The sequence below is a fragment of the Ctenopharyngodon idella genome, chromosome 3, assembly GCF_019924925.1.
Source record: "Ctenopharyngodon idella isolate HZGC_01 chromosome 3, HZGC01, whole genome shotgun sequence".
Lineage (NCBI taxonomy): Eukaryota > Metazoa > Chordata > Actinopteri > Cypriniformes > Xenocyprididae > Ctenopharyngodon > Ctenopharyngodon idella.
In genome coordinates this window covers 36,519,403-36,545,687 of record NC_067222.1, presented here as the reverse complement: position 1 = coordinate 36,545,687, position 26,285 = coordinate 36,519,403, and the positions used below count along the sequence as shown (strand labels likewise).

The window sequence follows — 26,285 nt, the reverse complement described above, 5'->3', positions numbered from 1 at the left end:
CAAAATAACGACTTTTCAACAATATCTCGTGATGGCCGATTTCAAAACACTGCTTCATGATGCTTTACGATTCTTTTGTTTCGAATCAGTGATTCGGATCTCCTATCAAATGGCTAAACTGCTGAAATCACGTGACTTTGGCGCTCCGAACCACTGATTTAATTCTTAAAGCTCCGAAGCAGTGTTTTGAAGTCGGCCATCACTAGATATTGTTGAAATGTCGTTATTTTGGCGCACAAAAAGTATTCTCATCGCTTTATAATATTAAGGTTGAACCACTGAACTCACATGAACTGTTTTAAAATATGTTTTATGGATTAAAATACCTTTATGGATCTTGAGATTTTCAGTGGCATTGCTGTCTATGCAGGCCTCACTGAGCCATCGGATTTCATCAAAAATATCTTAATTTGTGTTCTGAAGATGAACGAAGGTCTTACAGGTGTGGAACGACATGAGGGTGAGTAATTAATGACATTATTTTCATTTTTGGGTGAACTAACCCTTTAAATGCAGTTAATTTTGAACAAAAAAAAGTATGGTTTACCTTGTGTAAGGGATAATCTGGGTTTGTTTCTGTTTTAGGTGGGTTTGGCACCTGTTATTCATTTCATTTATTTATTTGTTTGTTCTATTTAAGCCATGTGTTTCTTTCTGTTTATTGTCAGTTGTCGTTGTGTAAAGTTGGTTCATGCTTTAGATAGTTTTCTGAGCATTTTTGTTCATTTCTTTTAAAATAAAATACTGCATGTGAATAGATCCAGTCTTTATTTTTTGTCTGCACTTCAAAAAGCCATTAGTTTTTTTATGTACTTGTAAGCAATCCTAGATATAATATATAATATCAGCTCTGGAACGTAAATAAGAAAAAATAAATATGATAAATATGATAAATTGTCAACACATATGCGCTTGTCAAGGCAGAGCAAAGTCCTGAGGCTTAAATGTGCATTATGATTCATTCTAGGAAATGAAGTGTTCTTCTACCATGCTCCACAAAATGAAAATCCTTGATTAAGTATAATGAAATATAAATGGAAATTAATGTTCCTGGAAGTACCACATATGCTGTGCGTTTTATAACATACTTAAAATGATGTGAATTCCTTTGTATTTTATTTATTTAGAACTACCTCCTTAAATTTAAATTAGAATTACAACTTTTGTTTTCACTACCTAAATACCAATAAAATTCATGAGTGTGGAAGGATTTCACATAATTCTGAAGAGTGCACAAACCCTAATAAAAAGTTTAGCCAAAAGTTTTTGCTATCCAGTATTAAACTCTAGATTCAAGTCTGTCACAATAACAGACAGCACATATTACAGTCAACTCGGGTTCCTGAACTTTGACCTCTGAGAGAATTTGAGATGTTCCAAAAAACCTGAAGGGCGTGAGTTAACAGCAATGAACCATAAGGAAATAAAAAGAAAGAAAGAAAAAAAAAAAAACTTTTAAAATCAAGACGATAACTTTGGGGCCCAAAAATGCTATTACAAATTTAGCACGAGTACTTGTATTTCCATATCAGTCAGTGTGGCTGAACCCCTACCGACACTAGTCTCCACTTTTACAACCGTTAACAGGCGTATAAAACTAAGCTCTCAAATAAATTCCTTAATCTTCTATAATGAATTCTCCGGGCTCTTTTGACATGTCACTGACGCAGGAGTGGATTGTCCCCCGAACGTATGTTTTTGATATGTCAGAGCGATGATCAAAAACCACAGCATTCAAATTGACCAAAGCGGCACACATTAAACATATTGCTGACACAGACGCTCAGATTAAAGAGTGAGGTTGCAAGAATTTCCATACTGTATGGTACACGCTGCAGCTCAGTCGAATATGAAAGCGCCAGAGCTGCCGGCAGAATTCATTATAGGTATGTTCAAGTCTCTCAGCTGAAGATTCCCGAAGCTTGAGATTAGAGTAATCCAGAGTTGGACCTGACATTCTTTTTCTAGTGCTTTCAAATCAAGCCTGCAGCGTTCAGTTTGAGCTACTTAAAGTTTGAGGAGCTGAGCATTATCGGCAAGGAATGTATAACCATAAAACTCTGTGAGGTTTTAGTGATGAATGTACTCTGATCTAACCTCTATGAATCATTAAAACCCCTTGTATTATTTCTAACATTTCTACTTCACATATTAACAAATGTTAGGTCTAAACTCTCCATGTAAGTAGCACAAGCTGGATGTCATTCACAGCTGGACTGTAGAAAGCGAGTGTCTGAGATAATGTAGTGTCAGGCTAATATCTGTGAGACTGCACTGCTACAGGGACAAAGGATTCTCATTAGTCATACTGTCTATAAGACACTTATCCATCCTCTCTGCAGCTCCTCGACTTATAATGAGAGAATGATTGCATCTTTCTATGCGACTGGAAAAACTGTTTTTTTTTTTTCGATATTGCGCACACAATTTAGCTTTCCTGTTAGGGAAACACAAAATCTAAGTGTTGTCAAATAAGCCACACTTTATAAGTTTGCTAAGATGCAAATGACAATGCAGGATTTTTTACTCCTGAGCACTCGACTCTCAAACGGTTGGGAAAAACAGGGTTCCCAATAACAGCCGGTCCACGCCGCCTCTTCTTCTCACTGCAGGGGTGTTGTGAGGCTCTTGAGTATAACTATTATTTTGCTGCTTCCATGCTGGCAACTCAAGAGCACCATCTTCTGGCAAACTGAATATCATTCAATCCAGTGTTAGGTGGTGAACCAAGTCAAGAGTAAACCAAAAATTGTGGAGTATCCAGGTGTAAAGAGTACCTGTAAACCATACTTGAGTAAAAGTACAGATACCTGCAAGAAAAATGACTCCATTACAAGTTGCAAGTCGCCAATTCCAATACAACTTGAGTAAAAGTCTTAGAGTATCTGATTTTAAAGGATTAGTTCACTTCAGAATCAAAATTTCCTGATAATTTACTCACCCCTATGTCATCCAAGATGTTCATGACTTTCTTTCTACAGTCGAAAAGAAATGAAGGTTTTTGAGGAAAACATTCCAGGATTTTTTCCATATAGTGGAAAGGTTTCAACCGGGTTGAAGGTCCAAATTGCTGTTTCAATGCAGCTTCAAAGGGCTCTACACGACCCCAGACGAGGAATAAAAGTATTATCTAGTGAAATGATGGGTCATTTTCTAAAGAAAATTATATACTTTTTAACCACAAATGCTTGTCTTGCACTAGCTCTGCGATCCGCCATGCATTACGTAATCAAATTGGAAAGGTCACGCGTGATGTAGGCATAAGTACCGTGGTAGGGCGAAAAACTCCACCCATTTTCTCCTCCAACTTCAAAATCATCCGATATCGTTGTTTTACCTCTTTTTTAAAGGCTGTTTGATTTAGTCTTTGCACGTTCGGTTTGTAAACACTTGCTCGGTACTTCTTGAAATACTCTTGATACTCCCCAAACTTCCAGAATTCTACAATTTAATTGTTTTAATTTAAATTATGGACACTTCTCATTTATGTAAATTAAAATATGGACAGCAGCATAATTTTACCAGACTGCCATTTTGATCTTATTATCAGCTAATTTAACTAGACTGCTACTAATGAACCTAAATAATTTGGCTAAGAAGTCAGGCCGAACACTTGTGTACATTGACGCATAAATGTGAGGGACATTATTTAACAAAAGAAACACTTCGACATGTCCAGGGAATAACCAACTTCCTCAAAACAATTGTTTTTAGGGTTTAGGCTACATGTGTACAAAATTCATATCCTAAAAATGAATCATGAAATAAATTTTTGTAGATTCATTGTGCCAGTCTGCTGTTTTGTTAAATACATTCCTACTTTTTTGCTAATAAAGGTTAGCTAGTAAAACCTAAATGAGCTGAGTTGAATCAGTTTTTCACCTTTAGTCAATTATAATTATTTGATTTATTTAGTTTCGTCATACAACTTTATGCATATACTTTACGGACTGCCATTTGAGAACCACTGATCTAATCCATCAAATAATATACAGTCAAACCAAAAATTATTCAGACATGTTTGATATATTTTTACTAGTGGGTGCAGGACACTATAGTTCATTTATGTAAGTGAGGATAGCAAAATAAAGTAAACTGTGACATATTATACCCAAAAATTCTTCATACAGTGGACTACCAGTAAAATTTATAAAAAAAAAAAAAAATTGGAACCAAAAATTATTCAGACACTTTGACCTAACCATGTTTTGCTGAAGTGTTATCTGACATAATTAAGATTATTTTTTTCTGACAGTTTAACTCTGAGATCTTGTTATATTTTATTACCATTTTTTAAACTACAGTGAATAAACTGTATTAATGAATGAAATGTTCAAGGTGTCTGAATAAATTTTGGTTTGACTGTATGTTGTATATATATGTGCTTCTGTAAGGATAAAATTATTATTAGGAGGAACGAAAAATACACTATAAATATGAAGTTACTCAGTAAAGAGCAATTTAGATGCATGCCAATCATGTCTTTATAAAATTATTTGAAAGAATGACACAGATAAACTGAAAATCATATGCAAATCTGACTTAATATATAAGGTTATGTTTATTTTGGATCTACTTATTCTGCCATAGCCTTTATATTCAGTATATGTATTAGGTTTCTAGTTTCTAATGCACTGATCTGGTTGCAGGCAGGCAATACGAACCAAACTACTTTCTTTTATTAAATATATTATTTATTTATATTTCATATATTAAAATTGCATTTGCATGAAAAAGACTTCATCCTATCTCATTTTAAACATCCGCGCCAGAAAGAAGAGCTCTGCCGACTCCTTCCTGCTTGCTTTTGGTTTTACAGTTCTTACATCTTGAAACACAAAGGAAAGTCTCTGCTGGAGCTTATGGGCCAGAGCTCCATCCCAGTATTTACAAATCAAAGAGCCCCCGGGACGCAAAACCTTGTCAGCTAAGTCCAGCACTGATAGACACATGGCGACCAGTCTTTCATGATCCAGTTCCCTGAGCCCACTGGCATTGGGGGCCATGTCACTGAGGATGACATCTGCTCGAGCTTCAGGGAGGAGCCTCTCCAGCGCCACGTGAGTCGAAGGAGCAGTGATGTCGTGATTGGACAGAAACTGAGCTCCATCCAAAGGGGCGATGCGTAATATGTCTATTCCAATTACACTTCCTTTTGGAAGATCTGCACCTGGAATAAGCAAAAGTATGGTGTTTATATCAGCTATGAAAAAATATTCTATAAACATTTAATAGTCTGAAGGCCCATTCATACTGTTTATTCTAAGCACGCTTATTGTTATAGTTGTGGTTTGGTCTCTGCTACTCTTATTTAGAACGATTTTTAGAACTATATTTTTACCCATGTAAAAATTTTGGGTTGGTAATATTTTTTTCTCTCTCTTCTGCTCACCAAGGCTGCATTTATTTGATCAGAATACAGTGAAAACAGTAACATTGGGAAATATTATTACAGCTTACAGTAACTGTTTTCTACTTGAATATATTTTAAAATGTAATTTATTCCTGTAATGGAATTTTCAGCATCAGTCTTCAGTGTCACATGATCCTTCTGAAATCATTCTAATATGATGATTTGATGCTCAAGAAGCATCTTGTTATTATCAATTTTGAAAATAGTTGTGCTTCTTAATATTTTTGTGGAAACCGCTCAGGATTTTTTTGATTAGGAAGTTCAAAAGAAGAGCATTTATTTGAAATATGTGTTTTTTAAAAATGTAAAAGACTTTACGGTCCTTTCTATATAAAAGTAGCCTATTGATTTCGTTTTTAAAAACATCTTACTGTCCCTTAACTAACTGTAGTGTTTGCCCCACAAGATGGACATATATGGAGATATTATATGATGTGATATTATATTAGTGAGTCATTTAATTCAGTTCATCAGCTGAGCTCACACTTACTTTCTGCTGTTGAATTGACTCTCTGAACGGCAACTTGACTCCATGCACCAGGCGCAGCACCGCAATCTATGACACTTAAACCAGGTTTCAGAAGTCTGTATTTATCATCTATCTCGATCAGTTTAAATGCGCTTCTACAGCGGTAATTCTGCAAGTGAGCAGCTTTAACGAAAGGGTCATTGAGCTGCCGCACCAGCCATCTCTGATCAGCAGCAGTCTTCCCCTTCATGTGCAGAGGCGTCTTCTTTAGAGAGGACGCTGACACGTGAATGCACGACCTTTGTATACATTTCCACATAATTTAAAAGAAGTGATCTGTAGAAGAGATTCATGAAGTACACGAAAACAAGGGGACACGTGCGTCTGTGCGTCAAGGTGTCCGCGTGATGTCAAAGATGCCCGAACTTTTGCGCAGAACCTTTCAAATCATTGAGTTATACATTATTGTGCTTTATTTGTGTTAAGGATAACTTATTAATAATTTAGATACAATGCATTAATGTTTATATCAGTTTGTGATCATTTTATGTAGATAGCCATCCTTGAATTTATCTAATCGTTTTTATTTTCAGTCGAGAATATTTGACTGTTGCACACTGCAATGTCCGATTCGTGAAGGATTCGTTCTTTTGAGTCGGATCTTTTCAATGAACTGCATGCAAATAATAGACTTTAATAGTCGCATAGCAGAAATGTTACAAATAAAACGTACTTGAAATGTTTTAACGGTTTGGCAAAAACATACAAAAAAAACCCGATGAATTTTAGATGGTTTTTAGTTAATTTAGTTCTGTTCGAAAGAACCGATTCACAGAAACGAGTCGGATTTCCGATCGAGAACATTTCACTGTTGCACACTCGATAATAAACCTTAGGTAGGTGGAGTTAAGATGTTTCGCAGATCTACAAATCATATGTTGGATTTGAACAATAACAATTTGAATGTGGACGTCAATCACTATTATGCCTAAATTCACTGTTGTCAATCTGAAGCCTCCATGTGATCGCGAGCAACACGCGGGAAACAAGCTCGATTCATTACTGAGCCTCAGATTTATATCCGTATTCACGCATCTGTGTTTATATGTTATTACATTTCTCCACTGGTTTCTTTGAACAAAGTAAGCAAATTTTTGGATAGAAGTAAGGGTGATGTGAACAGTTTTATGTAAATGCATAAACTTAAGAAACTACACAGTACTGATTTATATTGATTACTCTATATATTATCATTTGTCGCTTCATGTCGTTTATAAACTCTTAAGAAAAGCAATGCTGCAGTGCTAGTGTAAATAAAAGTAAGAACTTGATCTGTATAATGGAATATATTGTTCAAAATACAAATCCTCTATATTGCAGGAAATAAGTATTACAACATTGTCAAATAAATATTAGGCTATATAACATTATAATATATATGCAGACATATTATATTGCAGCATGTGTTGTATTATATGTATAGGGTGATGCTGACCTCTAAACTGCTGACCCTGGTGCTGGTAGTGCAGCCCGGCCGGGTGTTACTGGGCATGAAGAAAAGAGGCTTTGGAGCGGGCAAATGGAATGGGTTTGGAGGGAAAGTCCAGACAGGAGAGACCATAGAGCAGGCTGCCAGAAGGTGAGTGAGTCTAACACGCGTCCACTGATGTGTTATTTTGCAGCAACACCACACAAGACTTCAGAAAGGGGAGAAAAGATGTTAATTTCAGTGTAATTTCAGTATCATTGACATGCTATTGTAGATTTTGTTAATATTTTGAATTAGAGTTTTGTAATTGTGTTGCGTTTGAGTAATTTATATTAGTTTTTATGATCTTTTTTTTAAATATATGTGTATATAGTTTTTATTAAAGGGGTGGTTGATTAAGATTTCACTTTTTTAATATAAGTTAGTGTGTAATGTTGCTGTTAAACAACATCTGCAAAGTTTTGATGCTCAAAGTTCAATGTAAAGGGAGATATTTTCTTTTAAAGAATTCTCTGTTTAAGGACGACAACAAATGGCTGGTAGGGACTACAATGAGCTTCCCTAAAACCCTAACCCTAAAATTTACATAAACCCTGCCCCCGAGAACACGCAACAAAGGGGGTGAGGGTCAATTCAACACTGGATTTGCAGATTAAGATTAACATGACGACACATGCTAGTCGATGAGTTGAATCAACTCCACAGCAACTACATAAATTTATCCACAAACCATTCAGAAACGTCCAGACGAATTCTAAAAGTTGTAACTTCTTTCCGACTCTCTCCAACAGTGTCCAACTCCGGTTTGAACAATGTAAGGCTGAACACCGTTACTGACAATCATCATTTTGTCTGCGTGAGATTCTCCAGCTTTGTTGTTGTTCAGCAACCGAAGCACGAGCTGTTAAAGCTCCACCCTCTTCTGGAAAGGGGGCTGGAAGCAGCAGCTCATTTGCATTTAAAGGGACACACACAAAAATAGTGTGTTTTTGCTCACACCCAAATAGGGGCAAATTTGACAAGCTACAATAAATGATCTGTGGGGTATTTTGAGCTGAAACTTCACAGACACATTCTGGAGACACCAGAGACTTATTACATCTTGTAAAAGGAATATTATAAGTCCCCTTTAATAATTTTAGTACTTCAGTTTAAACAAAAATTAGAAATGTTGCTTTGGTAACTTGCTTTTTTTTTTAAAGTGATAAATTATTTTTTTATGATTTTAGTTTAGTTAATGATAATAACACTGGTTACTATAACATGGCCAGATTTCTGAAATGGGATCCATGGACATTTCCTAGTTCAGTGGTTAAAATATTAAGGTCTAATATTTTTTGTGGGTTCCATATACTGTTATTATAATCAGTATTGGGGAAAGTTACTTTTAAAAGTAATGTGTTACAATATTGTGTTACTCCCTAAAATGTAACTATTTGCATTAGTTACTTTTTATGGAAAGTAATTGCTTTTTCTCACCTGGGTTGGGCTTGCTTTTTAATGACAAAAAAAGTTCTATTTTTGGCAAAGAGATTGGTTAATAAAGTGAGAGTAAACACAAAGTATATATTTTTTATTCATTTTGAGGGATACTGAATCAGTTTTTGTGCAAGTAAGATGAGTAAATGCATGCTCACATTTAGTCTAGAACTACAATAACCATCATGTTCACACACAACGCCTCTGCATCCAAAAAAACATCCCTGGAAAATGGTTGCCCATTAATATAGTTGCGTTACAGTTCCAATACTGAGCCATAGCTGTTTTTTTCAGGTGTAAAAGCATTAAGAATAGTCTTCTTTCTGTTGCCAAAAGTCTGTAGGTGTACCATGTTTCACTTTAGAAAAGCCATTATTTTCAGTGTCTGTTTTCACTTCCTTGAAACTACAGTTAAACAGTTTAAACCTTGCAATGCTGTGAATGTTTGATATTATTTACTTCTCTGTAGAACTTAACAATGGTGTCAGCGATTGGTCATGTTCAATCTTCCCTGCTTTTATTGGTTTCCAGCTGAAACAAAATGCCATTTAATTTGACAGGGAGCTGCTAGAGGAAAGTGGCCTCACTGTTGACAGCCTCCACAAGATTGGAAATATCAAATTTGAGTTTATTGGGGAAACAGAACTGCTGGATGTCCACATTTTCAGAGCCGACACCTATAAAGGAGAGCCAACCGAATCAGACGGTAATACAGCTCCACATCACTTTATGATCCAGTTTGTGAGACACATACTGAGACAGAAGGTCTAATAACGTGCCACTAAAGCGGTTTGTTTTGTCTTTCAGAGATGAGGCCACAGTGGTTTGACATAGATAAAATACCTTTCAGCCAGATGTGGGCAGATGACGTCCTGTGGTTCCCGCTGATGCTTCAGAAAAAGAAGTTCTTGGGATATTTCAAATTCCACGGTCATGATGTGATAGTGGAGCATAAACTGGACGAGGTGGATGATGTTTGATTGGAGTTTTAATACCATTGATGGACATTGTCACTGTATCAGTGGAAATTATCCAGCAAAATCTGATGTTCACACTACTGAATACGTCTTCATGGAGCACGACATGCATAAGAAAATAACGTTATCCATTAGTTTGATGTTCCATTTATATTTTGGTTGAATCCTCAGATGCATCATGATCTGTATTCTGATATGTTTTGTTTTTACCTGTTTCTTTGTTCCTCATTCCTACAACTGATTTTCCATCAGTATACACACACAAAATAAACTTTAATAAAGTTCTTTCATCTTCAAATACCTGTCATCTAAATAACCCAGGGAAAAAAACAGAAGTTTAACTTCTCTGTGCATGCTTCAATGATTTCAAATAATGTATGATAGATACAGTATATCCTATTAGTACATATTTTTGGGCATAATTTCAAAATTGGCTGCATAATATGAACCAGTTCACAGTGCTCAAGAAACATATATGTTGATGTTAATGTTTTTTTGTGTAAACAGTACTTTTTCAGTATTCTTTGAATAAAATTTTTATTTGAAATAGAGATCTTTTTATACATTACAAACGTTACTGCCACTTTTGATCAAACTTCTCAAACTTGCATTTATCCTCTGTGCCAGCAGATGGCAGAATTGAATATGCATTCGAGTACAAAAACAATTTCCATTTCTGTCTGCTTTCCTTAACCGAAGAATCAAACATTAACAACTGCTAAGGGGTTTACTAGAATATTAAACAATTAAGACAAAAATATGCATGATACATGCATTATCAACCAACAGCACTGTGTCAATCTATACAGCATTATGAAAAATTGGCAGACATATTTCAAAGCAAAGTTCACGTAACAGCTTACTAGCAGTCTGAGAATTTCAGACCTTCGTGATTTATCAAATGAATGAAAACAGGTCTTTGGTGTATAGAGCAGTTAGCGACTAATAATTTCATGCTTATTGTAGTTATAGATTCATTTCAAGACCCTTTCGAGGCTCAGGCTTAGTTACAGAAAATACATTTTACATTTTACAGAACTGTCAAACAACTAGTAAAAAAATGTTTCACTTATATACACTACCGTTCAAGGATCGCTCACGGTAATGTTTTTGAAAGTCTTTTATTCTCACCAAGGCTGCATTTACTTGAACAAAAATTTAAAATAGCATTTCTATTTTAAAATAATATGAATTTGTATCAATGTTGTAAACAGTCGTGTTGCTTAATGTATTTATTTCAGGATTCTTTGATTGAGATTAAGTTCCTATACATTTGAAACAGAAATCTCATGTCTTTACAGTCGCTTTTGATCGATTTAATGCATCCTTGCTGAATAATTACGAAATAAATAAAATAAATGAAATGAATAAAATACTAACCCCTTTTGAATGGTAGTGTATATATTACTTAAAATGTTGAAATGTGAAAATTAAACAAAGCTGGAAGCACATGGAGTGCAAGCCTGAAGATTACAAAATAGACGACAGATATCAGACTGGCAGTTGGATCCACAAACTAATAATAATACAGTGCCCTTGCAACTAACAGCATAATCTTTACATATGTTTTCTATGTATATTCAACTGAACACTGCAATCTCTAGCTCTCTGGCTATTAGCTTCTCAGCTCATTTCTTTATATTGCACCTAAGATAGCATCTTGTAGTAAAATTTCTAGTAAAAAGTAAAATATCTTCTCTTTCAGATTAGCTTACATTTCAAAACAGCAACATCATCTTTGCATAAATGTCGATTAAAAACCTTAATACAGTGTCTTCCTAAAATTATTCTCAACAACAACAATAGCCATTCATTTTAGGCGTCCATTTGTTCAAACTGTAAGTAATCAAGGGGCCCTCTTTACCTCAGATTTTAAGATCTGCCACATGAACATTTAGACAGATGCAGTTTCCCATAATTCTTTGTAGGGTCTCTAATTCCTGAAGAGATCCTGCTATTCACAACAGGCTTGAGTTCATTTTCTTCTTGTGATTCAGAAAGCACAGAAGGAAGGCTATTTTGGGCTGAGAGGCGGAGACCGTCCGTTACCGTCCCCAAAAAGACTTTTGAGCTTGAAATGAAGATCTTGCCACACCTCACCCATCTAGATCAGAGCAAAATAAGACACATCAACAAATATTATAGTAATAAAGCTAATAAAGTAATATCAAAGTAATAAAGTGTTGGCACTTCTTGGAAGGAATAACACAAACAAACAAACTTAGATACTAGATAAAGGATAAGCTTACCTCTTTATGTCCCTGCACCTGTGAGTCTACAAATGCCCCCAGGATATGAGACGTAATGGGCAGGTATGTGAATATGAGCTGGCTCTCCTGGTGCAGGCAGAACAGGGAGAAGTAGTTGCGCAGCTCCATGGCCTGAATGGCGTTTTCTTGCTGCAGTGAGTCAGAGATCAGAGTGCGGTCACATCATCCCACCCTAACCGCCATCATCATGATCATCATCCCTGTGGTGTCTACTGCTACTTGCTCACGACGAGCAATCCAGCAGTTAAAAACCACTGGATCATGATATGTTATTTGAAGGTTAAACAGATACTGTATGTGCCTCACATGACTTGGCATTGCATCGACATCAATCAAGTATGAGTGATACTTTTTCTCACCTCCAGCTGGCCAGGTTTTTAGCATAAAAAATAGAGCAGGCCTTTATAAAAGTTTATAAAAAATTAAATTGATAAATCTTTAAAATAAATCGTTAAATGGTCAAATAAAGTAACAGCGTAAAATGGCTGCTCAAATGATCATTTAAATGCTTAAATGGAAATCTGGCCAGACTTACTTGGAATTACTTGGTGGCTTATACAATATTTTGAGGGCTCTTAATGCAATGAAATTACATTGTTTATTAGAATAGTGTTTTTTTTTTGTTTTTTTTTTCAGTTTGGTCCAATTTTACATCAAAGAACTACAGTATTTCCTATTTTAATATGTTTTAAAACACAATTCATTCCTTTATTTATTTCAGCATCATTACTCCAGTCTTCAGTGTCACATGATCCTTCAGAAATCATTGTAATATGCTGATTTGCTGCTCAAAAAAACATTTCTTACATTTTTAGGATTCTTTAAAGAATAGAAAATTCAAAAGAACAGCATTTATTTGAAATAGAAAACTTTTATAACATTATTAATAATGTATTTACTGTCACTTTTGATCAATTTAATGTGTACTTGCTGGATGAATTTAATAAACAAAAAAACATTTTACTGACCCCAAACTTTTGAACATTTTTGAATATCTTAAAAGGGTTTAGTTCACCCAAAAATGAAAATTCTGTCATAAATTACTAACCCTCCTGTCATTCCACACCCGTAAGACCCGTCATCTTCAGAACACAAATTAAGATATTTTTGATGAAATCCGAGAGGTATATGTCTCGTCCAACGCTTTCTAGGCCCAGAAAGGTACTGAAGACATTGTTTAAGAAGTCGACGTGACTGCAGTGGTTCAACCTTAATTTTATAAAGAGACGGGAATACATTGTGTGTGCAAAAACAAAACAGAAATAACGACTTTATTCAACAATATCTTCTCTTCTGTGTCATTTTCATACGTAGTTTTCGTCCAGCACTTCCAGGTTCTACGTCAGAACGTTCTACATCTTACAGGTGTGGAATGACATGAGGGTGAGTATTTTCATTTCATTTTTGGGTGAACTAACCCTATCCCTAAAAAAACATCTTCTAATTTATATATTTTACAACTCAAATCTTTCACAGGCCTCCTTGCATCCTTTTGCGGCCCCTCTGGACCCCAGTTTGAAAACCCCTTGCCTAAACAAGATGAAAAAAGAAGCCTCCTGCTACCTCTCTGAAGAGGCAGAGGTCTTTGTTCAGAATCCTGCAGCATTTTTGAGGATACAGGATTAAGGATTTTGAGGATACAAATCTTGCTCTAGGGGTTTAGTTTCAAGTCCTTCAGATCAATTTCACCTACTAAATTAAAGGGATGTATCAGCGCCCCTCAAGCTACTGGTCCCCACATTTCTCCACTGTTATTCTACTTCACAAGCTGCTATAGCTCTTTGTAGTGTGTGTGTGTGTGTGTGTGTGTGTGTGTGTGTGTGTGTGTGTGAGGGCTGACCTGGACGATGCGGGACTCCAGCTGCTCTACAGAAACCTGTTCTTTAGGCTGCACGGTGGCACTCATCATTTGTCTCTTCATGACACTGTACTTCTGCAGCGCTCGCTGATGTTCATGCAAGACCCCTTTCTCGTGCCGTTCACACAAGTCCTGTATGACAACACACATACACGATCATTAAAAAGAACCTGCTGTGGCTTGGCTTATAGGTTAACTTATATGTACACTGAGCTTTGGTGCTCATGTGGGTGACATGGGTTTGAATCCAGCTTGCAACGCATGCCAATTCTGTTACTCATTCCCATTATTTCCTGTCCTATCTCTCATTATAATATGCTGATTTGCTGCTCAGTTATTATTGATGCTCAATTATTAATAATGATTTTTATTATCTCAATGTTGAAAATGTTTTTGAGTTTTTCAGGATTCTTTGATGAATAGAAAGTTCAAAAGAACTGCATTTATTTGAAACAATTTGTTTTTGTAACATTATGAATGTCTTTACGGTCACTTTTGATCAATTTAATGCATCCTTGCTGAATAAAATGTTCTTTAAATCTTACTTGCTCCAGACTTTTAAAATGGTAGTATATTACGGTTTCCACAGAAATATTAAGCAGCACAGCTTATAATTGATAATAATAAGAAACATTTCTTCAGCAGCAAATCATCATATTAGGATTATGGGATTATGTGATACTGAAGATGATAATGAAGCTAAAATAAATAAAGGAATAAATTACATTTTAAAATATATTAAAATAATATTTGTAATATTTCACACTATTTCTGTTTTTACTATATTTTTGATCAAATAAATAAATAAGTTTGTGAACATAAGAGGCTTCTTTCAAAAAAACAAAAAAATTAATTATTCCTAACTTTTAACCGGTAGTGTATAAATAATCTTTTAATAGCCTCACAAAAATGTTTCAGTTTATTTCCTCTAAATGGACCAAAAAAAAAAAAAAAAAGTCTACTTAGGAAAAAAAGAAAGAAAAACTTCTCGGCTGAGACTAAATGTCAAAATACATCAGTACTCACCCTGTACGACTGCAGCAAGTCCAGAAACAGATTTAGTTTTTCCACCACATCATCCTCCTCTCTTCTGCCCTGTATTAAGTAAACAAATTAAATTTCTCTGTAGCAGCGTTCGACTGAGTCACATGGAATATGTGGGCAGCACAGTACCTGCTGGGCAGCTTTTTCAGACAGAAGTGAGAACTCAACAGAAAGCCCTTTGACAGAGTGCTTGAGAGCAGCCCAGGGACTCTTGCAGGATGCCAGGAGAGGCACAGGTGACTCATCTGATCCCAAAGAACTGGAGCGGAGAGAGACCAAAGCTTAAATCTATGGCCAGTAGTCACAAACATCTGACAATCAAGTTCTCTCAAAACCCTGCAATAATATATATTCCAATTTTTTTCCAACTGTTCAAACAGTTAATGTTACATGTACCATTGTGTGTATTAAGAGATAATGCACATTCAAATAGTCACCATCATAAAAGAAACCCCTGCAGGGTGATTAGTAGACTTATATCAATCTATAGCTTTAATCTGTAGGTGTCGCTAAACCCTTTTTACGAGCACAAGTAAAGTTTTGCTATGGCCCAGTGAAACTGTTTGATCAGGTAGGTTACAGTAGATAGATACGTCTGAAAATAGGCTTTCCTATTCATTGAATGTTATCATTTATATAATCTGAATGATATAAAACTTGAAGGTTGATTGTAACACCAGCTGAAGCAAAAATTTCCTGCGCATCCTCTCCAATCACATGCTCTCCAATCGCCATGAAATCCCCGACTTGTCTTGCAGTCAGTCAGATGATTATTCATAATACAATGTTGTAGCTCAGGAGAGGTAACTACCAGGCTAACACTTATCGCTGTGATAATGAGTAGTATGTAAATTTGTATTATTTAGTTAAATAAGGACATCCAGTTTTCCAGATCTAATTCATTTATTACAGATTTGATCAATAATGTAAGCTTGATGTTTCTGTTTTCTTTTCCTGTGTTTAGTTCCTGTCTGCCTTTGTCTGTGGCTACGCACCCACGAACTTCCCTAAGTACTTCCCCTCAGGGGAATCCCTGCTACCATTTTGAAGTGCGCTCCACTTTGTGACGTGGACGAGAGAAGCTTATATGAACAGACCCTCACTCCCTCGATTTTGACAGAGGGAGCGAGTCTACTTCATATGTACATAATGCAAAGCGATTGTGACGTCACCACATATCACATTTAATTTACCCCACCACAAATAATTCTATGATATATAAATTTTTTTTTTTTAAATATCTAAAACAACCCAAACACACCTATATACACATAGAATTCTGCATTAAACAGTTTCGTAAGGAAAAAAACTCCATAGCAGATTCCAAGTGATCAAGGGCTTAGGACGTTCCAATTCAGCCCATTTCACATTTTCCGCCAGTAGTGGGCACTCATGCAACGTAAGCAATGACGTACGTCCGATTCAACATGACTGAGGGAAGTTAGCGAGGGAAGGGCATAGAAAAATGCCCCCTATACCCTTAAATAGTGCACTATTTGAGGGGACAGTCATTTGTAGTGGTGTCCGAAACCATAGTGGACGTTATCGAGTGCAACGCACTCATTTAATCCCATAATGCACCGCAATAGTGAGTGTAAGACGTACACTCAACTCATACTCGTGCCACATTAATTCCTGCATCTCGCCAGAATATGGCGCCCGCAGCTGAATCATCTATCCATCCGTTTTCCAAACCGCCGGTCCAATGTGGGTTCAGCGTAATATCATATATAAATTTCTTTTTAATTGATTATTAAATCGTTTAATTAAGGTTTACACATGCTAGTTTCCATGACAGAGTTCAAGATAAATCTTTTCATTACTGCTGGAGCTACCAGTTTGCTAAGTTTCAAATGATTATTAAACAACAAGCACAAGCTATGCAAAAGTGGAAGCCCTTCCTGCGCACTCATTGTCCGATTTCGCTAACTCGTTTTCATTAACTCCTTCTAGTGGACTATATTAGTGGACTAATAGGGAATAGTAAATGAGGGTAAAGAGGGCGATTTCAAACACAGCTTTTGTTTCCTTAGTTACCCTTGTTAGTCAACACAGCGTTTAAATCGGTTTCACCTGTGCCTTGTTATCCTCTTGTTTGTTTGAGTATTTTTTGACGGTTGTTGTCTTTACGTCTCTGTTGTAGGGCCGTTGCGTCTCCTGTTTTCCAATGTGGATTTTGTTTTTGTGTTTGTTGAATAAATATGGTTTGATTATAAATCCTTGCCTCATCTGTTCCATGCTGCACGTGACACAACTAGACAATTTTATCCCTTTAAAGTTAATTCAAATGTAAAATTGAACTAATGAAATGATCCGCAGCTCATACTTTAATGTTTTGATGCTGTTTTTGCAAACCAGAGACACTGTAAAGATTTAGGCACAGCACTCAGGATGAGTACGTACCTGATCTCCTTCCCAAACATCAGCAGATCTGTGGCGTTCTCCTTCGAGCGCTCGGCCATCCTCTCTGCCCTGTCTCGTAACTTCTGAAAACTGCTATGGATATTTCTGATGAGCTCCCTGCTGGATGAAAACTGACTTTGGATATCTGCTGGGAGGTAATCCTGGAGGAGAAATCACAATACAGACCTTGCTGATTAATAAGTATTGCACAAATATTTAACATATGATGGATGTGAAGTAAAATAAAGCTGAATCAAACCTTAGCCTGTGTTGCATATTTGCAGGTCATGAACTCATCCCCCAATTTTTTGCAAGCATCTCTAAGCTTAGGTTGGACATCCTGTGGGACATAAATATGGGAAGTCACAACCTGATGAATGTACAGTATCTCACAAAAGTGAGTACACCCCTCACATTTCAGCAACCATTTTATTATATATTCTCAAGGGACAATACTATAGAAATGAAAATTGGATATACTTTAGAGTAGACAATGTGCTGCTTGTATAGCAGTATAGATTTACTGTCCTCTAAAAATAACTCAACATACAGCCATTATTGTCTAAATAACTGGCAACAAAAGTGAGTACACCCTGAGTGAACATGTCAAAACTGTGTCCAAAGTGTCAATATTTTGTTTGAGCATCATTGTTATCCAGCACTGCCTTAATCCTTCTGGGCATGGAATTCACCAGAGCTGCACAGGTTGTTGCTGGGATCCTCTTCCACTTCTCCATAATGACATCACGGAGCTGCTGGATGTTAGACACATGGCGCTTCTCCACCTTCCGCTTGAGGATGCCCCACAGGTGCTCAATAGGGTTCAGGTCTGGAGACATACTTGGCCACTCCATCACCTTCAGCTTCCTCAGCAAGGCAGTTGTCATCTTGGGGGTGTGTTTGGGCTCATTATCATGCTATTCAGCCCAGTTTCTGAAGGGAGGGCAACATGTTCTGCTTCAGAATGTCACAGTACATGTTGGAATCCATGTTTCCCTCAATGAAGCAGAGCTCCCCAGTCCCAGCAGCACTCATGCAGCCCCAGATCATGAGGCTACCACCACCATGCTTGACTGTAGGCAAGACACAATTTTCTTGGTACTCCTCACCTGGGCGTCGCCACATATGCTAAACACCATCTGAGCCAAACAAGTTTTTCTTAGTCTCATCAGACCACAGGACATGGTTCCAGTAATTCATGCTCTTGGACTGGTTGTCTTCAGCAAACTGTTTGCGGGCTTTCTTGTGAGCCAGCTTCAGAAAAGGCTTCCTTCTGGATGATGGCCATGCAAACCGACTTGTTGCAGTGTACGGCGTATGGTCTGAGCACTGACAAGCTGACCTCCTGCTTCTGCAACCTCTAAAGCAATGCTGGCAGCACTCATGCATCTGTTTTTTGAAGCCAGCTTCTGCAACTGATGCACAGCACGAGGACTCAACTTCTTTGATCAACCCTTGCGAGGCCTGTTCTGAGTGGAACCCGTCTTGGAAAACCTCTCTCTGTGACCCTGGCCACTGTACTGTAACTCAGTTTCAGGGTGTTACCGATCTTCTTATAGCCTAGGCCAACTTTGTGGAGAGCAACAATTCTAATTCTCAAATCCTCAGAGAGTTCTTTGTCATGAGGTGCCATGTTGAACATCTAGTGGTCAGTATGAGAGAATTGTACATAAAGCACCAAATTTTAACTGCTCTAATACAAGATACACAAATTTGTATGGTCCTGTCAAGCAGACAAAAACATGAACATGATGAATAGGACATGTAGCTTTGCATGGTTAAACAACATACAACTGTTATCACTTAGGGTGTACTCACTTTTGTTGCCAGCTATTTTGACAATAATGGCTGTATGTTGAGTTATTTTCAGAGGACAGTAAATCTATACTGCTATATAATCAGCACATTGACTACTCTAAAATATATCCAAGTTTCATTTCTATAGTATTGTCCCTTGAGAAGATATACTAAAATGGTTGCTGAAATGTGAGGGGTGTACTCACTTTTGTGAGATACTGTATAAGATATTATAAAATTCAAGCCTGTTTATCTAGTACTTTGAATCAAGTTGGTGTTCTGGTTTGGCAAAAAATTCATACCGAACCACTGAAGGTCAGGAATATTTTCACGAGCTCATCTTCGGAAAAGACAGGGTGTCGTGCCACAAGATTTAGGAACCTGCCCAGAGCTCGTCTCCGCCCTTCAATGAACTCTCGCTCTGACATGGAGGTGAGGACTGCAGCGGGGCCAAAGAACAGAGAAAAGATTAAACTTTTCCAGAAACAACAAAACATAGTCCTTCCATTAATACAACACAGCAAGGAACTTTCTGGTACTCAGTTACTATGGAAGTACAACTTGCTGAAGTCAGCAGAAAAGCAGAACAAGTTTACTTTTTGGCAGAGCTACGATTGTTTGTCTGGTGCATTCCCAGAAAGCATTGAATGTCACAGTCACCTAAGTGAGAGGTGCAAAAGGCTATAATCTACAGGTTTGATTACAAACCCTTCACAGGCTGATATTTTACAGTCAATAAAACAATGGCCTACCTCCTTTCAGCGCCCTTTTGGGAGGAAGCGCCGGCACGGCTCTGTAAGCATATCTCTGAAGCAGGAGCTCATGGAAGACATCAAAATCGCTGTATCGCCGATAGACTGATACTGTAAAACGCTGAAAAGGGCACACAGCACATGTAAATAATATAAATGTAACTAAATGTAACTGTTGCAATGACTCAGTAGCATGACTGAATGTCTTTTTGAAAGGTTTTAATTGAAGGGGTCATACTTTCATTTTTAATTATTTATACTGTCTCACTTCTGTGAAAGAAGGAAAATAATACATGTTTATATCTGGTTGAGTTTATAATTAAAAAATAAAAGAATTAAATATTTAAAAAAAATATATATAAAATAAAATAAAATAATAAAATAAAATAAAATATTCTTTAATTGTTTTTCCCCCTCTCACCACTGGTCCCCCATGTTCCTTTTTAGACTGGAGATGATATGTTGATGTTAAAAGTTATAGCTTCCATAGCTCATCAAGCTATTTTATCTCAAACGATTAAGGAAATTGATTCTTCATTGTAGGAACCCTTTAAAGGGGACCTATTATGCCACTTTTCACAAGTAGTAACATAAGTCTCTGGTGTCCCCAGAATGTGTCTGAAGTTTCAGCTCAAAACACCCCACAGATCATTTATTGTAGCTTGTCAAATTTGCCCCTATTTGGGTGCGAGCAAAAACACGCCGTTTTTGTGTGTGTCCCTTTAAATGCAAATGAGCTGCTGCTCCCGGCAAGCTTTCCAGAAGAGGGCGGAGCTTTAACAGCTCACGCTTCGGTTGATCAACAACAACAACAAAGCTGGAGAGTCTCACGCAGACAAAATGAGGATTGTCAGTAACGGTGTTCAGCCTTACATTGTTCAAACCGAAGTCGGACACTGATGGAGAGACTTAGGAAGAAGTTACAACTTTTAGAATGCATCTGGAAGTTTCTGAATGTTTAGTGGATAAATTTATGCAGTTGCTGTGGAGTTGATTTTAACTCATCGACTAGCATGTGCCGTCATGTTAATCTTTTGTTCAAATCCAGCGTTGAATTGTCCCTCGCTTCTGAAGCAGTCCGGCGTAAAATGACGGCATGGCAACAACACTACAACTACTACAACAACTCTTCCTCTTCTCTTCCAACATGGCCTCTCCCACTTTGTTGCGTGTTCCCGGGGGCGGGGTTTATGGAAATTTTGGGGTTTGTGATGTCACCAACCCGGGAATAAGCACATTGTAGTCCCTACCAGCCATTTGTTGTAGTTTTTAAAAAGCGATTTCTGTAAAAAGAAAATATCTTCCTTTGCATTGAACTTTTTGTAATTTTGCAGATGGTGTTTATGATCAAACAGCAACATTACTTACTAACTACAGTTAAAAAAGTGAAATCATAATCAAGGACCCCTTTAAACATACTGCACTATGAAAATAAAGGTACTTTTTTGGCATTAATGGTTCCATAAAGAACATCTATGAATTCTTTCCATTTCACAAAAGGTTCTTTATATTACAAAAGGTTTGTTTAGATTATTAAAATGTTCTTCACAAAAAGAAAAACATGGTTCTTTTAAGAACTGTTCACTGAAAGGTTATTTGGGGAACCAAAAATGGTTCTTCTGCAAAAACCCCCTTTTGGAACTTTTATTTTTAAGAGTGTGATTACCAAAGAATTCCAAGGCCCACTGGTCTCTGTTTACACTTTTTTTTTTGGGCTGTCCCCTTTTAATGGCATCACCCAACACAAATGCTAAAGCAGAAGTGAGTCGTTTTTTTCAGCTTAATATAGAGAGAAGAAAATTTTAGGCTGATTTCCCCTACATTGTTTGTGCATCATACTAGCCTGACACAGCAACAATGACTAAACTAATGGTTTAGGGTTTAGAGTTGGACCAATCAATTTTGTCTGATTAATAAAATGTAAACTTGTAAACTGGGTATTTTAATGCCACCTCCAATCTCACTCACCTCACTGGTGACCTGATACTCCACATGTTTAAGAAACAGTCCCTTCTTCTCAGGAATGAGCTCAACTTTGATGGTGTCCTTCTTTAACAGCTCTGCCAGAGTCAAGGACAAGATCAGAGGACTCTCCTGAACTGACTGCATCTTCAGACTCTGAAGCTCCTTCGGCTCTCCTAGCTGAGGCTTTGGGAACTCTTAAAAAAACATGACATACAACACCATGTATTTAGAGAGGTGTGACAGCCAGATGTGTGACTAAACGTTACACGTGGGTGATCACAGTATCATAATTAATCACTTTCAAGAAAATAAAGAAGATGACTTTCTTCCCATCTCTGTTTCACGACAGTCTTATGACAGCACATAAATAACACAGCATTAAGGAAAGGTCACAAGTAACGAGAAGGAACAGGAGGAAAAACAACAAACAGTGTTGAGCTATGTGGCACACAATATTTTTTCCTGTAGATTTCTGTGGTTTGAGTGTCAATTTTAGAAACAAAAATCTGGAAAATGGGAAAAAACAACTTGACTCTGCATAACAAAAAGTCGTCTCAGCAGATTCAAACCAAGATCTTTGCTTTTGTTTGGTGGAATGCAAAGAAAAAAAAGAAAAAAAAAGTTTCTTGGCCATTCCATAGAGAGATACACATTTGGCATGCAATGGACGGGAAACTTGGTCTTGCTTAGAGGAGAAAACAGGAAACATCACTATTAAAATGCACAGTCAACTGTCATACTGGCAACACCTGAAATAACACAAGAGGCCAGTACTGAAAAGAAATTTAACCCTTCAGAACTGATGAAAAACCATTAAAACAAGCCATCGAACAACCAGCCCAACAGAACCGTAGACCTGAGGAATGTAAATCATACACACATGCTGTATAGGTGTATATGAGAACTCTTTTAGATTCAAAAGTGCTGAAATGTTGAAAGCAGCAATAAAAAAACTCCACATATTAAGCTTTGCTCTTGCGCAAATCACTGCAAACAGATGGTGACACTGAAATGCAGCTTGAATGTAATTCAGTTGGGACAGCATGTGAGAGGCAATACAATATCACATGATATGTTGAACACAAGACAGTTTTTATGGAGACAAACTGCCGTTACTGACTTTAAAATGACATCTGATTAAGATACATATTTACTACAGTCAGCTGAGGAATTGATCTTCGCTTGCTTACCTTGTATGAAATTCTCCAGCAGTTTGGGACTTGGTGGTTTTCCTTGTTGTGCAAGGGCAATGAGAGCCAAGCCTTTATACAGCGAGACTTTACTTAAGAATCCATCACCATTGTTTACATGTTCGGTTATCTAAAATGTAAATGAGATATCTTTCAGTCTGTGCAGAATAAGTCATGGTTCAACAAGAGAACCCAACAAAATTATGATATTTAACCTTATGCAGCTGTAAATAAGCTTGTGGGATATAATTTAGATAACTGTCAGCTACAGTCTTTCTAGCCAATAATAAGACATAATCCTGGTGCAAGTCTCACCTGGTTTTGAACAGAGATGGAGAGAGATGTTCTGCTGAGAACTCTCAGGAATACACTGATAGGCACTCGTTCATCATTTCTGGAACAGATGGCTTGATGCACTTCACGATAGTATGAAGGGACGGATCCTAGATTCAGAAGACTTTATATTAAAGGGATAGGAGTTCATCCAAAATGAAAATCCTGTCATCAATTACAAAGACTTTTGTTCATCTTCAGAGCACACGTGAAGATATTTTGAATAAAATCTGAGAGATTTCTGTCCCTCCATTGAAAGTCTATTTGCCCAAAACTCTGATGTTCATAAAGAGATTGTAAAAGAAATCCATAGGAATGGAGCGGTTTAGAGACACGATTGCTTTATATGATGAACAGATTTAATTAAAGGGATGGTTCACGCAAAAATGAAAATCCCATGATTTACTCAAGCCATCCTAGCTGTCAATGACTATCTTCTTTCAGATGAACACAATTGGAGTTCAATTGGAGTAAAATAAAAACATCCTGGTTCTTTCCAAGCTTTATAATGGTAGTGAATGGCACTCTAGATTCTGAAGCCCAAAAAAGCACATCCATCCATCATAAAAGTAATCCATACAGGTCTAGGGGGTTAATAAAGGCCTTCTAAAGCAAAGAAAAAAAATCCATATTTAAAACTTTTATAATCACTGGCTTCCGGTAACGGTCGTACATGAGTCGAGTTCTGGTGGATGAGTGACCTCTGACCCGACGTATGACATAGGATGTAGGAGTAAGGTAAGCTTAGGTGAGAGAAGACGGCAAACAAATAGGGCTGGGCAACAACTCAAGCTCCTCTTCTCTTATATCGAAATCCTTCGACATTTCTCTTTAAATAATTCTCGTTTTAGACTTCTAATTCGTGACCGGTGTTTTGTTTTGCTCTATCCTCTGCGATTCCGTGTTCATCAATACGTCATGAGTTGGGTCAGAGGTCACTCGCGTACGGCCATTGCCGAAAGCCAGTTATTATAGTTTATAAAGTTTTAAATATGAATATTTTTCTTACAAAAACCCATCGCTTCGCTTCAGAAGGCCTTTATTAACCCCCTGGAGTCGTATGGATTACTTGTATGATGGATGGATGCACTTTTTTGGCCTTAAAAATCTCAAGTGCCATTCACTACCATTATAAAGCTTGGAGGACTAAGGATATTTTATAATATAACTCTGATTGTGTTTGTCTGAAAGAAGATAGTCATAAACACCTTGGATGGCTTGATGGTGAGTAAATCATGGGATAATTTTCATTTTTGGGTGAACTATCCATTTAAGGCTTTATTTACATATAAACATTGATCAGCAGACATACATAGAGTACTCACATATGGTAAACGTAAGTTTAAGCATGGTTGAACCATCAGAGTATTGGGTGAATGGGAGTAAGTAATTGATGACAGAATTTTCATTTTTGGGTGAACTAACCCTTTAAGAAGCTTTGTGTTGAAATAACAAATCGACAGAAGAATTATAAACGACTGGGATCATTTCAGGTTTTTTTTTTTTTTGTTACTTTATGGCAAAGTGAACACATTAAAAATCTTTTTTTCAAACATGCTGATTTCAAACACGCAATAGCCTACATTTGTATTTTTATTGATTTTTTTTTTTTTTTTACTGAGTTCAGTAAGTTCTCAATATATTTGACACAAGCAGTGTAATACAAAAAGAACAAAACTAAATAAAAATAAACCGACATTAAATAAAATTAAAGGGTATCACAAACATTTAATTTAACATTAACTTTATTTAACAGAAACCGATTTTTTTTGGGACATTTTATAAAATTAATTTCAAGGGGTAAATAAATTTGGGTTTTTCCCATTCGAAATGTAAATATTCGCAGAGAAAATTATTTGATTGGCTTAAAAGCAGGTTCTCGCGGCAGCACTAACAGTCTCTATGGCAACATTCAGCCTAAAGCGATGGAAGTATATTCACTGCATGCATATTCACTGTAATAAACCATTCTTCCGTACCAGCTCGTGAACAAATCGATACAATGTTGTTATACAAAACTTTAAAATATCTATCAGTTTTCACCTTGAGTGGTCAATCTGGACAACTTCGCTGAACAAGTCACTAAACATGAGAAAATATAGTGAAACAACATGAAAACATCTACGCAAGATAACTCGTGTTAAAGTGACGCAAGTTTTCAGTCGCGATTTTTTAAAACATCCTCAGCGAAATCAAGAAAACAAATTCGCAGTCAACCGATAGTACAAAGGTTCGAATACATACATAAATCAGATAGCAAAACATTATCTAAAACTGTGCGATATTTAGCTGAAATGACCGTAATTTCCTTACCTTCATTGATGTCCGCTGCCATAGTTCAGATGTCATGTGAGAGCGATAGCACCTCCATGTGATTTCCTGCAGAAAAGAGCAGGAATGTCCTTCTCCTTAAAGTTGTAGTGATGTGGAAACACATGGTACAGTATGTGACAGAGCGGGTGGGTGGAGCTTCATCAGGTTCTACAGGCTCTATGAGGACAAACACATCTTTATAAGACATTACAGACTGGTTTTGTGTGGTTAGAATATCATGTCTTTTTTCAATATAGACATAGAAATATATTTCATTTTCACCTTCCTATTCTTTTTACTTAATTCAAGTGTTAAGAAGAAGGTAATTTACTCATGGGAAGTGAGAAAAGCTAAAATATATTCTTAAACAAAACACCCACATTAAACTCACAACATGTCGTGTTCACTGTAAAGAATGATATGATCAATAAGTTATGACGACATATGTTTTTACATTGCTTTAACTCAATTTTCAACTTTTTTTATAAGTTATACAAGACTCAACTGTATTTTTTTAAGTCAGTTTAATGTAC

At 36.7% G+C, this 26,285-nt stretch overlaps 3 protein-coding genes across 4 annotated transcripts; 1 reads left to right on the top strand and 2 right to left on the bottom strand.

Annotated features, from left to right (window-relative positions):
- Nucleotides 1-4,647: 4,647 nt before the first annotated feature.
- On the bottom strand, nt 4,648-6,463 carry mrm2 (mitochondrial rRNA methyltransferase 2). The gene is made up of 2 exons (XM_051887672.1): nt 5,904-6,463; nt 4,648-5,170 (listed from the first exon to the last, which is right to left on the bottom strand). The coding sequence occupies exons 1-2, from the start codon at nt 6,199-6,201 to the stop codon at nt 4,746-4,748; spliced, it is 723 nt and encodes a 240-aa protein (XP_051743632.1). The 5' UTR covers nt 6,202-6,463; the 3' UTR covers nt 4,648-4,745.
- Nucleotides 5,869-10,125, top strand: nudt1 (nudix (nucleoside diphosphate linked moiety X)-type motif 1). 2 transcript variants are annotated; one of them, XM_051887674.1, is made up of 4 exons: nt 5,869-5,987; nt 7,366-7,521; nt 9,411-9,556; nt 9,658-10,125. In XM_051887674.1, the coding sequence occupies exons 2-4, from the start codon at nt 7,370-7,372 to the stop codon at nt 9,828-9,830; spliced, it is 471 nt and encodes a 156-aa protein (XP_051743634.1). In that variant the 5' UTR covers nt 5,869-5,987; nt 7,366-7,369; the 3' UTR covers nt 9,831-10,125. The 2 variants fall into 2 exon arrangements, with proteins under 2 accessions (XP_051743634.1, XP_051743633.1); XM_051887673.1 differs by lacking the exon at nt 5,869-5,987 and adding an exon at nt 6,863-7,024.
- Nucleotides 10,126-10,347: 222 nt separating this feature from the next.
- Nucleotides 10,348-25,924, bottom strand: snx8a (sorting nexin 8a). The gene is made up of 13 exons (XM_051887671.1): nt 25,753-25,924; nt 23,422-23,549; nt 23,107-23,236; nt 21,920-22,110; nt 19,952-20,072; nt 19,502-19,638; nt 17,662-17,742; nt 17,403-17,563; nt 15,129-15,258; nt 14,982-15,050; nt 13,938-14,087; nt 12,077-12,226; nt 10,348-11,931 (listed from the first exon to the last, which is right to left on the bottom strand). Exons 1-13 carry the CDS (start codon nt 25,772-25,774, stop codon nt 11,842-11,844), a joined length of 1,560 nt encoding a protein of 519 aa, XP_051743631.1. The 5' UTR covers nt 25,775-25,924; the 3' UTR covers nt 10,348-11,841.
- Nucleotides 25,925-26,285: the final 361 nt, after the last annotated feature.